Source organism: Bombyx mori, chromosome 5 (assembly GCF_030269925.1).
Source record: "Bombyx mori chromosome 5, ASM3026992v2".
Lineage (NCBI taxonomy): Eukaryota > Metazoa > Arthropoda > Insecta > Lepidoptera > Bombycidae > Bombyx > Bombyx mori.
The window spans coordinates 18,012,584-18,026,444 of NC_085111.1; the positions used below are offsets into that span (position 1 = coordinate 18,012,584).

General features: G+C 36.1%; 1 protein-coding gene across 1 annotated transcript in view; it reads left to right on the forward strand.

Moving 5' to 3' along the window:
- Window positions 1–6,919, forward strand: part of LOC101739674 (short-chain dehydrogenase/reductase family 16C member 6) — a 50,140-nt gene extending 43,221 nt beyond the window's left edge. Inside the window, exons 7-8 of the mRNA XM_012688457.4 lie at window positions 1,907–2,089; window positions 4,007–6,919. Of these exons, the coding sequence (XP_012543911.1) occupies window positions 1,907–2,089; window positions 4,007–4,081 (258 nt within the window). The 3' untranslated portion in view covers window positions 4,082–6,919. The remainder of the gene's footprint in view (window positions 1–1,906; window positions 2,090–4,006) is intronic.
- Window positions 6,920–13,861: the final 6,942 nt, after the last annotated feature.

A 13,861-nucleotide genomic window follows, 5' to 3' on the forward strand; every position in this document is an offset into this window, starting at 1 on the left:
AACACTAGTGCACGTGCACTCAAGTCGCGCTCGGGTATCTTCGGGCGCACTCGGGTGGCTTCGGGCGTAGTCGGAATTCCCGAACACGCAGGCCGCAGGCGTCACTTGACGTCAGTCGACAAGATTCGCGCGCGATTTTATGTTTATCATAAAAACTAATATCTTCGTAATATAATTTAATTAGTATCACCTAGTGTTTAGCTTCGTTTTCTCCTTTTCCTGTTCATATTAGCGAACAACCACCATTATACCGAAACTTAAATCGTTTCATATCATCTCTTGAGATTAAATTAAATCCCGATTAATGACAGTAACAAATCAACCGCATATCCTTTTTCATTTCAACAGAGCAAATTTAAGTTTTTTTTTAAATTCGACACTGTCAACAATGGCGTCGCATACTCTACACTACCGAAGCATTACAAGTGTTTATAAAATAGTGTGTTTGACTTATTTACTTTTGAGTGCAAATTTACTTCACTAAATTAGTATATCAATAAATATTTATATAATAAATCTTTGATTTATTGTTCGATTCTTATTGTAACTTAGGTGACCAAATCGTCTTGTATAAACCAAAATGGAAGTCTTGTTCATTAGAAGTCGTTCAAAAACTCTTTACACAGAATTAAAATTAGAAATATTTTATAATTAGGTATTAGATTCAGACATACATATATAATGATATGGAGTATTCTAAAATTGGTTCAACAATATTAAAAGACATGATTGCGTTTTCTGTACAATATTAAGACAACAACATTTAAATCCTTTATTTTCCACAAATTATTATTTTACGTAATATTATTGAATTGTGTAAAACTGAACTCCTTTTTTTCTCAATGACAGAGAGTTCAGTCAATCTATATTAGATTTTTTCTTAAACTAAAAAAAAAATTACGTAAAATAAGTTTTTCTTTACATGTATATGTCGGCGTTAAGCCAGGATTTACACACATAAGTTCTTTTACAATGAAAATACAATACAATTCTATAAAACTTTAACATTACTTGTTTACAACAAAAAGCCACGCCTGAATTATTCAGTGGTTTTTACACAATTGGCCATTTTGTGTTGGTTATAGCAACTACAACTTCTTTTATACAAACAAATGTAATTACTGCGAATAAATTCACAAAACATAGCTTAATATTCAAAATACATATTTTAGTGATTTTACATGACTCACATTTAATTTATTTTACATGAATTACTTTTAAGTAATATTAACTAACATTATTATTATCCAGCCTGATAATAGATGGCGCCAACAACATCATTGCATAACAATTACAATACTTAATTAAATTATTAGTACTGTTAATTATAATATAAATTATTATTAATATTTATGCTTTATTCATATTTAATCATTTATACAGTAATTTGTGTTTTTAAACAATAATATAAACATTAAACATATTCTGAACATTTTTACATCAAAACAGTGTCTGCTAATTATTAAATATGGTAGAATAACAGTTTTGTTGCTAATAATAAATAAATATTAACATATATTAACTAAACTATATGTTATTATGTTAACTATTGCCAACAGTGGCGTTTGCGCCCATATATACGTCTTTTTATGGGCCTAATTCCTTAACTCCAAGACAAGTGACATTACAGATAGATCAGAGTATAGTGAAAGTATGTGAATGTCGAATTGCGATCGGCATCTTCTGGCGTTAAGTAACTATGCTATCCAGTTTGGAGATTAGGAAAGAGCGCTTTGCTATATCCAACACATAGCGTAAAAGTTAGCTCATATTTGTATGGAATGGGATCGTTTGCGTACGTTTGCCGCTAGGGGCGCTGTTCCAACTGCATACAAAATTGGGTTAACTTTTACGCTATCGGGAACGTTAAGAAACTCGCACTAAGCACGCGTATGTTTGCTCGCAGATCAAATTCACGGTGATCTGCCCGTACATAGTGGACACGGGACTGTGCAAGAACCCCAAGATCAAGTTCCCGTCGATGATGAAGATCCTGACGCCTGAAGAAGCTTCCGACTGCATCGTGGACGCGGTCCGGAGGAACTACTACGAGATCAGCATACCGACGTCGCTCTTATACGTCAACACTGTAATTTAGAATTTTATTTTCCCTGAACGTTTTTTTTTTCCTGCCTAAGCTGAGAGCCTTGAGAGGCTATATCAGCGGAACCTTAACTAGTAGCTGAGCTCACGGGGCCCAAACCTGACGACGTTGCTAACACGAACCCTAGCAAGAGCTAGAGCGTAGATTCTACCGCTGGATCGGAAACGCGAGCCACTGAGAAGATCCGGCGAGACTCAGTGGGCTGTGTCTGAGGGTTAATTTACTCGTCGAGCCCTTCGTCGCAAGCGACGGGGTCGACGAGAACGATGACCTGTGCTTGAGGTACCTAAAACACCGTTAGTGGATCGGGAGGATCCGAAATGACTTGCTTGGGGCGACGTCGACTGCTTTCTATTCTGTCCGCAGGATCGGGAATGGCCCTAAATGAAAAGGTTTGCCGAAAGTTAATTCATCTCTTTTAGCGGAGACGTGCGAGGTTCGAGGAAAATAACCGGTTTTTCTAGATTTGTCTGTGTTGTCCCTTGTATGAGCATTTACCGTGTGTGCTTTGGCAACATAACAAAAAATAATATTAACTTTAAAAACTTGAAAATTCATTTAGAGTATGAAATCTTTCATTGTCGGTAGTTTGATAAATTCATTGCTCTTAGAAGGCGAGGCAGTCAAGACTTACCATCGCCAATTATACATATTATTATATAAAATTAATTTCACTTGTTGGATGGTTGTGGTAACGCACTAGATGTAAAACAGAAGATTCAACAGAGACAAGGATATACGAAATAACTTGTTTAATAATTTATTTTACTTTAAATATCTTAGATTATTTTGCTTTTTATTAATTTTAATTAGTTTGAATCCGATTAGCCTTCGTCCATTTTGTATTCAGTTTCACTAAAGAGGTCACAACAGATTTTTTTTATAATCTGTTTCCAAATTCTTCCACCTCTGTGATTTTTCATTTTACGAACACAGAGTACACTTCGACGTTATGGTATCACAGGGCACCGGCATCCATTGCGGTGGCCTTGAGCTAATCTACACCCAGTACTAATTAACAACAGGTTACAATTATAAACAACACGCAAACACGTTTCTACGACCAGTTACAATACTAGACCTGTTCTAGAACTAGTCGCCATTGAAAACTAGTATTTCCATTGTTTTTATTGCATGAATATTTTTTTTTATCTTACGCGTGTATAGTATACCTAGTGCTAATTTGCGAACTCATGATTTAATGTACGAATATAAATTTAAAGGTTATATAACAACTTGTGATACTAAATAATAATCTTTCGACAAAATTGTTGACTTCGATAACCGAACTAAACCATAGACACAACGCACTGAGTTGCTCGCCGGATCTTCTCAGTGGGTCGCGATTCCGATCCGGTGGTAGATTCTGCGAAGCACTGCTCTTGCTAGGGCTAGTGTTTTTTTTTATTGCTTAGATGGTTGGACGACCTTACAGCTCACCTGGTGTTAAGTGGTTACTGGAGTTTATAGACATCTACGACGTAAATGCGCTACCCACCTTGAGATATCAGTTCTAAGGTATCAGTATAGTTACAACGGCTGCCCCGCCCTTTAAACCGTAACGCTTTACTTCTTCACGGTAGAAATAGGCAGGGTGGTCGTACCTACCCGCGCGGACTCACAAGAGGTCCTGCCATTAATAAAAAGTAGTAAAGTAAGGTAGTGTTAGTAAATTCTCTCAGGTTGAGCCCGTGAGCTCACCTATCCGTCCACGCGTAGCTGGAATAGCCCCTTAAACTACCAGAGATTAGGTAGAGGAAAAAATAACAGCCTTCATCAAACAAGGTTTGTAAGAGTCGTCTACGGTAGGTAACGACAGTGGCGGCTAACGACCTTGCGGCTCATGGACGTCTGACGTCACTCGAATTCAAACACTAAGTAATAATTTTTTTTTTTTTTCAGTTTTGCCGTCTATTGCCGAGGTCTGTGTCCTCGCATTTGAAGGATTTTTTGGATTCAGGACTTGAGGCACAGTAAAATTTAATATTAAACTAAAATAGTGTTTTTAGTATTAGCGGTTTTAGGAATTTCCGAAGGCTAATTTTTTTTCAAATAAAAAATAGTGCCAATTTTTTTTAAAATGAATGTTGCGAATGTATTTTACTGTTATTTTTTTAATATAAGAATCTAAATGAGAAGATTCTAATCGATCTATATAAGTTGAGCTGATTTTTGTGATATCAAAATGCGACGGTATATTATTAAGTAATTATATATTAAGTATATTTAACCACTTGTTACCCGCTTAACATATTCTATTACGGATTAGTTTCCACGGTGAATAGGATATATTATAACACGTAAAATAATTAACGCATAAGAACATCGATCCACGCTCTTATTTTTCAAAGTAGACGACGGAATCCAGGTCAAAGTGCCGCCAATATATCAATAAAAAACAAAAAAAAATAATTCAAAACTCTTAATCCATTGGCTGTTTGTAAAATCACTAACAAAATAACCATTTATCAATTTACAATATTTAATGAAAGCTGGGTCATTTATATTATAATTTTGTCTTTGTAATAGAACAAAAGTATTACACTCTTTATGTTACAACAGGTCAAAGCCGTAGAGTGCCTTCCTTTGCCATGTATTTTTTTGTTTTGCTTAAAGAAACGTGATTCGCGTCTTTAGATCTTCAGCTTCAGTTGGAATCGAGTCTGCCCTGAACCGGTATTCGGTTCGAAGGTTTTAGCAGCAGATAGAGATACCGGTGTGGGTTTCACTCGCCTTAAATTAAACTAAGATTAGTAATGTTAATATTATTCGATTAAAGTTAAAATACATCATTAGTACGCTTCGAGATCCAAACTAAGGGTTTTGTTTTTCATTGACGAGAAAACATTTTTTGTAATATCTCGTATCAGCCTTCAGAATGGTGCGGCTTGTAAACATAATTAAATAAAAACAAACTAATGGCACTTGGGGATTGCCGCGGTAAAGCTATTGCATAACATTTTTTATCATCTTATGCAATTATAATTAGACAATAATAATTTAATATTAAAACAATACTGAAAGAAGACCACGCTATATTTATAAACATTAACAAAAGCACATTAACTGTCTCTTTCACACTCATAAGCTAGACCGCGCGAGAGAGAGATGAGCAGATTTCTCATAATGCGCATGCAGTGCGACCTCACACCGCGCGCTTATTCACAAACACTACACAAGCGCAACGTGTGAATGTGTTGAACGCGAGCTACATGGTAGGCGGAGTGGGGGGTGTTAGGGTGTTTTCATTACGGAATTTCTTGATTCGGTCGCCGCGCTCAAAGTCCGCGATAAAAGCTATGCATCAGCTTAAAAACATAATTATGGAGCTGTCAATCAAAATTACGTGCAGAAGGTCAGCGGCTCCAAGTTCAAAACGGTAATTGCTTAGATGGTACGGTCGTAGTAACGGTAATTAAGTAGATTATTTAATCGGAAAACGATCTACGTTTGCTGATTTAGGTAAGTGTGCGTTTAGTGGATAAATATTACGCGAGGACGCGCCAATCAAAGCGGAAGAAACTCAGAGGCGATCAGGGTGCTAAGTGCGAGTTTTTTAAAGTTTTCGATAACGTAAAAGTTAACTCAAATTTGTATGCAGTTGGAACAGCGCCCCTAGCGGCAACACTTTGCCAAACGTTTGATTGGCGTGTCCTCGTATAAGTTCCAAGTATTCTTTTTGATACTTTTCTGTCGTTCGAAATGTTCCATAAAAGCTTATTTCGGTTTACTGTTCAAATTCAAACATTTATTTCAATTTTAATGTCATCAAAACGTATTTTTTGTTGTGAAGCGTAGAATAGTCCTAGGCTAGTACAGTTGGAAATACTACCAAATATTGTTTATGACATCTCTATACTGTCAATTTGACAGTTTAATTTTAGGGTCAATAACATTCCTGTTCATTCGTGATATTAAGTTTCATAATGGTCAATGGTTGAATTGGATTTCATTTTTACATATTTATACAATTTTAAATTTTCACAAATAAATAGTGTCGTATTTTCTTTTTTTTAAATATCGTTGATGGACTCAACACGTGAGATGTGACAAGCGTAAAAATAGAAATACGTACATATTTACTTCAAATCCTTTTACCAATAAAAAAAAATCATATAGGTACTTGGTGATTTTAATATGGTTAAATAAAATGAAGGTATGGTACAAATATCATATCAACACCACAATACTTCACTGGAAAACGTCGAAAACAATTGAAAAAGATACATTAAGCTGGGTACTCACCTAGCTGTGTAGCACGTAACGTAACAGATACAGTATCAACCTGCAAGTGGGTACGGCTGGTCCACGGTCCACAGCGTATCTAGTTACGAGCTGCCACGAGCACACTGCGAGCCGCCTTTGTGTTCGCAGTGATACCGCCATTCGGCGGGTCACTGCGGGCTTGCTCCGCTCCTTCCGCGAGCGGCTCGCAGCGGGCTCGTGTCTACGTACTCACTGGATACTGTATCTGTTACGTTACGTGCTACACGGCTAGGTAAGTATCCACCATTACAATTTTCGTCATCACATTTAGCGTTAGTGCTACATTTTGATTATAACAATTTTTACGAAAAAAAATATATATTTGTTGTTGTTACACTCTACCAAAGTGCCATCATAATGAAACAAAACGAACATCACGACTTACCAAACCAAAAACAATATTTTGTTCACATCACACGTTTAGTTATTGTTATATTTTATTATAAGTTTAGTATTTTAATGGCCAAAACAAAGCGGTGTTGTGAAAAATTCGATTTGTGGTAATGTTTTCAGCGTGATTTGAAAATAAATGATGTAAATTAAAACAAACATGTTTCATTTCTTGAACCGTTTGTACTTTTCTTACCTAAGCTGATGGTCTAGCTAGAGAGACCATATCAGCGTAACCTTAACTACTACTACTACTTGAGCTCACGGGGCTCAAACCTGAAGACATTGCTAACACGAGCCCTAGGAAGAGCCGTGCTTCGCAGAATCTACCGCCGGATCGGAAACGCGACCCACTGAGAAGATCCGGCGAGAAACTCAGTGGGCTGTGTCTGAGGGTTAATTTACTCGCCGAGCCCTTCGTCGCAAGCGACGGGTTCGACGAGAACGATGACCGGTGCTTGAGGTACCTAAAAGCACCGTTAGTGGATCGGGAGGATCCGTGTTTTGGGCGACGTCGACTGCTTTCCATTCTGCCCGCAGGATCGGGAATGAATTTGTACTGAGAAACCTCGTAATAAGGAGACGCAGGATTCCATGAATTTCCAATCCACAGAGTACCTATACAAGAATGATTAATTGAAAATTAAAATAACATATTTAATCACGTAACACATTTTCTTAGTGGTGATAGAGAGACGTGCGAGCCCAGACGGAAAAAAAAAACTACCACCACCCCGCTTATTTCTATCGCGAAGCAGTAATGCAGTTTGAAGATATAGACCACTTAGGTTGTGACAGCCGTTGTAATATAGAGCTGAGATTTAGAACTCGTGGCTGAAGGTGGGTGGCGGAATTTACGTTGGTGTTGTCTTGTTGATTTCTCCAGTAACCACTTAAAACTGCGCTCGTACACTCGACTGGCTACTCTTGAGCTGTTAGGTCTCCTTTGGAGATAACAGCGATGGCTATTGTATATTTTTTCAATAAACTCCTTACTTTTTTTTTAAATGTAGTTTTAAATATTATTATGCTATTTCTTTTGAGACACCTTGTATAATAGAAGAAATCCGACAAAAATGACAATGGCGCCAACGACATTTTGAAGATAAAATTGCTTAATCTGTGGATTGCATGTTCACAAGTTCCGAATATCAAACATTCGGTCTTTATATTTCTCTATACTAAATATAATTAAGACCAAAATAATTCGTTCTTTACCTGATATGTAAGTGAGCAAAATTGTCGAGATGTGTACCATTCAGATGCTGATTTCTGTTTTGAGCTAAGAGTTTTTTTTTTCTCATTGACTTTGAACACATATAGCTTTTTCTGCGGTTGATAAAACACCAACTGTTTTTTTGAGTTCATTCACTATTCCCTTAATCTCCGGATATTCTAAGAAGCGAGCTTCCTGAGCGCTAAGACAATTAGTTTGTCGTATGGGGTCGTAAGATTGACGGGAAGCCGAGTCTTGACCACTTGTAATGTTAGACCGTTATTTCGACTACTTCTTGTAGCAATTAAAGATACCAAAAGATATTCCCAATGCGCCAGGTAATATGTATTTAAGTTTGTATAGGGAATAACGAAGCTCTTGGACAGAAGGCCGTGACAGTATTTAGATGGCACACAGACAAAGCGTCGTAAAAATATAGCTTGGATTTGGAATACATCTGTGTGGATGCACCCTAATACTTGAAGAGGCGAAGGCCATAAAGATTTTATAATTGTAAAGGTAAATGAATACTGCTACTAAGGCTGTATTAAGGAAACGTACAAGCAATGGCCAGCGGTATTTGGGGTCGCATACCCTGTATGCGTAGTGCGAGTTTTTTAACGTTCTCGATAGCGTAAAAGTTAACTCAAATTTGTATGCCGCGGTAACAGCGCCCCTAGCGGCAAACGTTCCAACTCCATATAAATTTGAGTTAACTTTTGCGCTATAGAGAACGTTAAAAAACTCGCACTAAGCACACAGATTAATACTCCGGTTTCAGAATGTAGCAACATCTGCTCTTGAAGAATCATTTTACAATCACAACGATGCAAGCTTGAATAAGTATATTTAACCATGGGCTAAAATAAAACAACACATTACACATTGAAAACCATTTATTTTGAATTTACATTATAACCATCTACACAGTTACATTATATATGTTTATTTGTACACGACTAAAGCAACTACACTAACATGAAAATTATTAATAGGAACATTCTAATACATGTTTAGGTATTCTAACACCTTAGCACGGTTGAAAACTAACATTAAACAAATTATCTACTCTGCTGCTAATGTAAATAGTGTCTAGGTATGCATTATAATAAGTAGGAAGTGGAAGTAAGTAACAGCGTAGCGGTAGGTAGTTTTGCTGGCCCACCCAGATAGATCACAAGGTTAAGACTATTTTAATACATTTACACACACATTTTTACTACATAAAACTATCGTGTTTTAAGACGGGTATGACCAGGTAAACGTAACCTCCATGAAAGTTCAGACTACAAACTTAAAATTCTTAAATCTGTGCTTTTCATAGTATGCTCTGTGTGTGCTAATCGCTCTAGCTTAGAATAACACTGCCCTCTATTGGACAGGGATAACTTGCAATGTATAATATGCACGTGTGCTCTACTGTGCTTCGGTTTTAGTTACAAAAAATACTACGTAGTCCGTTCTTTGGTTAACGCCTCTTCAAATTTCATGATAAACTTCACAACATACAACACTCAGAATTAATGCTGGCGAAAAGTACATTACATAATATACAATTATACAAATTATATAAAAAAGGACCGGAATATACCTAAGTAATGATGCAATTATAAATGTAGACATATTTTAAGAATAATCTACGTCTGGGAATTTTACCAGTGACACCGCTAAACTCCTATTAAAAAAATAACATTTTCTTTAAACTTATATTATATTTATATAATTGTATTCCTAAACAAATATAAATACAGTGATATAATATATTTTTGTTATGTTCAACAGTTTACAATAATTTATTTTCATTAAATTAAGTGGAATAAATTAAAAATTATAGACATTACTAATGTTCACCCAGTGATTGAAATTCGAACATAATCATTTATACCTCAAGACTTAGATTCATTTTAAACAGACATTTTTCTTTTTTTATTGATATTTTGAGAAAAACAACTAGCCCTTTTTCAGTTTTTTAATTGAAAATATCTCATCGAATCCCTTCAATAATTAGTACCAAGAGTAATATTAAGAAAATCAGTAGACAAGCAGAGAAGAAAATAGTATTTAGTAACTACCAAATAAAATAGCCTATTTATGCCATAGATTGCCATTGATACTAACAATTATGATAGGTGCAAGATATCCTGTCAAATAAATAAAAATGACTACCTAAAATAAAATAAAAAAAACTTCAAACTGAAGCAATAGGTGCAGGTTACGTTTGTATTTTGTTTCTCTAATCTACACTCATTTGCGTGTTTAATACATACTTTTAGAAGACGCCAGTTTATTTAATTTATGTCTTAAAAATATTATTTCATTAATTAGTATAATAAACACATATTAGACATTGAATTTTTAATTTAAAGTAATTATTTGCTTGAAATATACGTTTTATCATAAAATCGTGCTTCTAAAAACAGTGGAACCAGGAAACATCCAATTTATTTATTCAAACTTCAAACATTATATTATAAGTTCAGTAAACGATGTTACACTAGGTACATGTAGGTTCTTTAACTTAACCTTTTTAACATTAATCTCGAAATAAAACATTGATTTTACAGCAGTAATACTATATTACAACAATAAAATCTACTAATGCTGAATAAAATGTCCTCCCTACGTATAATTTTATATTTTACAATTTTAACATCAAGTATATTCCGAATTAAAAAAAACCCGAAAACCCTTCGATTTTCGCGTATAATCTAATTTGTACTTTTCTAATCTTTACAAATGACCTATATACATACATATTAACTCCTATAGTTAAATATAAAGAAAAAAATAAATTAAAATAAAAAATAATCCAAAAGTTATCCTATTATTCTATTAATTAATATGAAGTCTATTATTTATTCAAATCTTAATTATTGACTTCATTAATGTTTTCAGTAACATTCGTAACCCTAATAACCGCCCATATTTACAAACGCGCGGCAAACTCGGGCGGCCATTATTTTACTATGAATTTAGAAATATATAAATCTTATCGTTTCTTTGACATCTGTAAGTAGATCATTGAATTTGATACATATTGGTTTATTCAATTATTTTTGCTAATCATAAACGGTATTTGAAACAAATCTACATTGGATCAATGTTCTTTAGCGCTAACATTCAAATCATCTTCTTTTTCTTCTTATCCCACTATGTGGAATCGGCACTGATCTTTTTTCTATTCAGGCCTATAATGCGTCTTCTCTGCACTCACATCTTTCTCAGGCATATCTACTTTCACACAGATTGTGGATAAATATAATTTGTAAATTAATACAAACTGTATTTTACTTGACAGCTTAATTCAATTTAACAATCATATTGTTATGTATAGATATTAAGTCACATTATAAAAGGGCAGGTAGATGCAAAAATAAATCAGTCTGCTTTGGAATTCCGACTTTCATTTGTAATACACAACAACTGGCGACGAGGATAATCATTTAAAAACATTTTCGACGCGTGTTTTCTCTTAAATTGTAATAATGCCGATTGGGAAAGTTGAAAGTTTTGATATGGGATCTCAAAATTGGGACACATACATTCGTCGTGTAAAACAATTCATGGAACTCAACGACATTGAACAGAGACTTCACGTTGCAACGCTCGTGACCTTAGTTGGGTCTGAGTGCTATGACTTAATGTGTGACTTGTGTGCTCCGGACTTACCAGAAGAAAAGGATTTCGACATACTCGTAAAATTAGTCAAAGATCATCTAGAACCTGAAAGATCGGAAATAGCAGAACGTCATATCTTCAGGCAAAGAAAGCAGCAAAATAACGAAAGCATTCGTTCCTACCTACAAAGTTTGAAACATTTGGCTAAAACTTGCAATTTCGGCATCACATTAGAAATTAATCTACGCGATCAATTCGTATCAGGATTATATAGCGAGGAGATGCGATCAAGGCTGTTTGCTGAAAAAGATATAGATTACAAGCGCGCTGTTGAGTTGGCATCAGCACTGGAAGCAGCGGATCGACATGCGATGGCGGCTGGGGGCACTGGGGGCAGCTCACAGGCTGCGTCCGAGAGCGATGGCATGCATCGGGTCGGCGGAGCGCGCGCGGAGGCTCGCTGCGCCTGCAGACGCTGCGGCAAGCTGGGCCATGCGGAGGGTCGGTGTCGGTACAAGCACTACACCTGTGACTCATGTGGCGAGAAGGGACACCTAAAATCAATGTGTCGGAACCGTAAAGGTAACCAAAAGATTGAAAAAAACCGAGGTCAGTACTATTTAAACCATAGTGACTGTGATTCTAGTGATAATAGTTTTTATAACTTAAAGGACCTGATCAGTAGCGAGGGTGAAGGACCATATTACGTGAAAATTTTTGTTCAAAATGTTCCATGTAAATTTGAGATTGATACGGGTTGTAAAATTTCGGCCATATCTAAAGCTTTTTATGAAAAGCATTTTATGTGTATTCCTATACAAAGCGAAATCTTGAATTTTAGTTCATATACAGGCGATGTAATTGAGACTATCGGTTATATAATGGTAGACGTATCTTGTGGTCGTGAGTCCGCCAAATTAAAACTATATGTAATTAAAAACGGCGGCCCGCCACTGCTAGGCCGAATTTGGATTAAAATATTAAAATTAAGTTTTCTAAAATGTCATTCGATTTCTGAGACGACCTCGACGGTGGAGGCTTTACGAAACGAATTTCCAGAAGTGTTTGCTGGAGGTTTAGGAACATGTAAATCATGCATAAAATTACATCTAAATGAAAAGACGCCAATATTTGTAAAGGCGCGAGCGCTGCCACTGGCGTTGCGCGAGCGCGTTGAGCGAGAACTTGATCGTTTACAAAGTGAGGGAGTTATTTACAAAGTAGATAGGTCTGATTACGGCACGCCTATTGTACCAGTCGTTAAGGCAAATGGCGATATTCGTATTTGCGGCGACTATAAAATCACAATAAACCCACGTCTGAAGGATTATCACTATCCTTTGCCGCACATTAAAGATTTGTTTGCCACTTTAGGTGGTGGTGAATATTACACAAAATTGGATTTATCTAATGCATTCCAGCAATGCCTCTTAGACGAAGAATCCCAGCCGATGACAGCGATCACGACACACATTGGTACTTTTGTTTATAAGCGCGTTCCGTTTGGAATTAAATGCATTCCGGAAAACTTTCAGAAGATTATGGAAGAGATTCTAAGTGGTCTGCCGTCAACCGTTATTTTTGCGGACGATATATGCGTAACCGGAAAAAACAGATTTGAACATTTATCAAATCTACGAGCAGTGTTGAGGAGACTCAAAGAAAACGGATTAAGAATTAATTATGACAAATGTAAATTCTTTCAAAGTTCTGTTACGTATTTAGGCTATAAAATAGACAAACAGGGCTTACACACTGACGAAAAGAAAGTTGATGCTATAGTGGCCGCCCCCGCACCTACGAATTTAACTCAATTGAGAAGTTTTATGGGTCTTGTTAATTTTTATTCGAACTTCATTGTTAATATGAGTGATATTTTGAAACCTTTGTATAATTTGTTAAAAAAAAATGTAGAATGGTGTTGGACAGATAAATGTCATCAAGCATTTATACGAATTAAAAAAGTGTTAAGCAGCTCTCCGGTACTGGCACATTATAACCCAAATTCGCCATTAGTGCTTTCCGTTGACAGCAGCCAGTACGGACTGGGCGCCGTCCTCACTCAGAAGCACATCGACGGCACTGAGCGGCTCGTCAGCTGTGCCTCACGGACTCTCGCGCCAGCCGAACTTAACTATTCTCAGCTGGACAAAGAAGCTTTGGCTATAATGTTTGGGGTTACTAAACACCATCAGTATTTGTACGGGAGACGTTTTGTTTTACGAAGTGATCATAAGGCTTTGAGTTATATTCTTGGAAAGAATAAA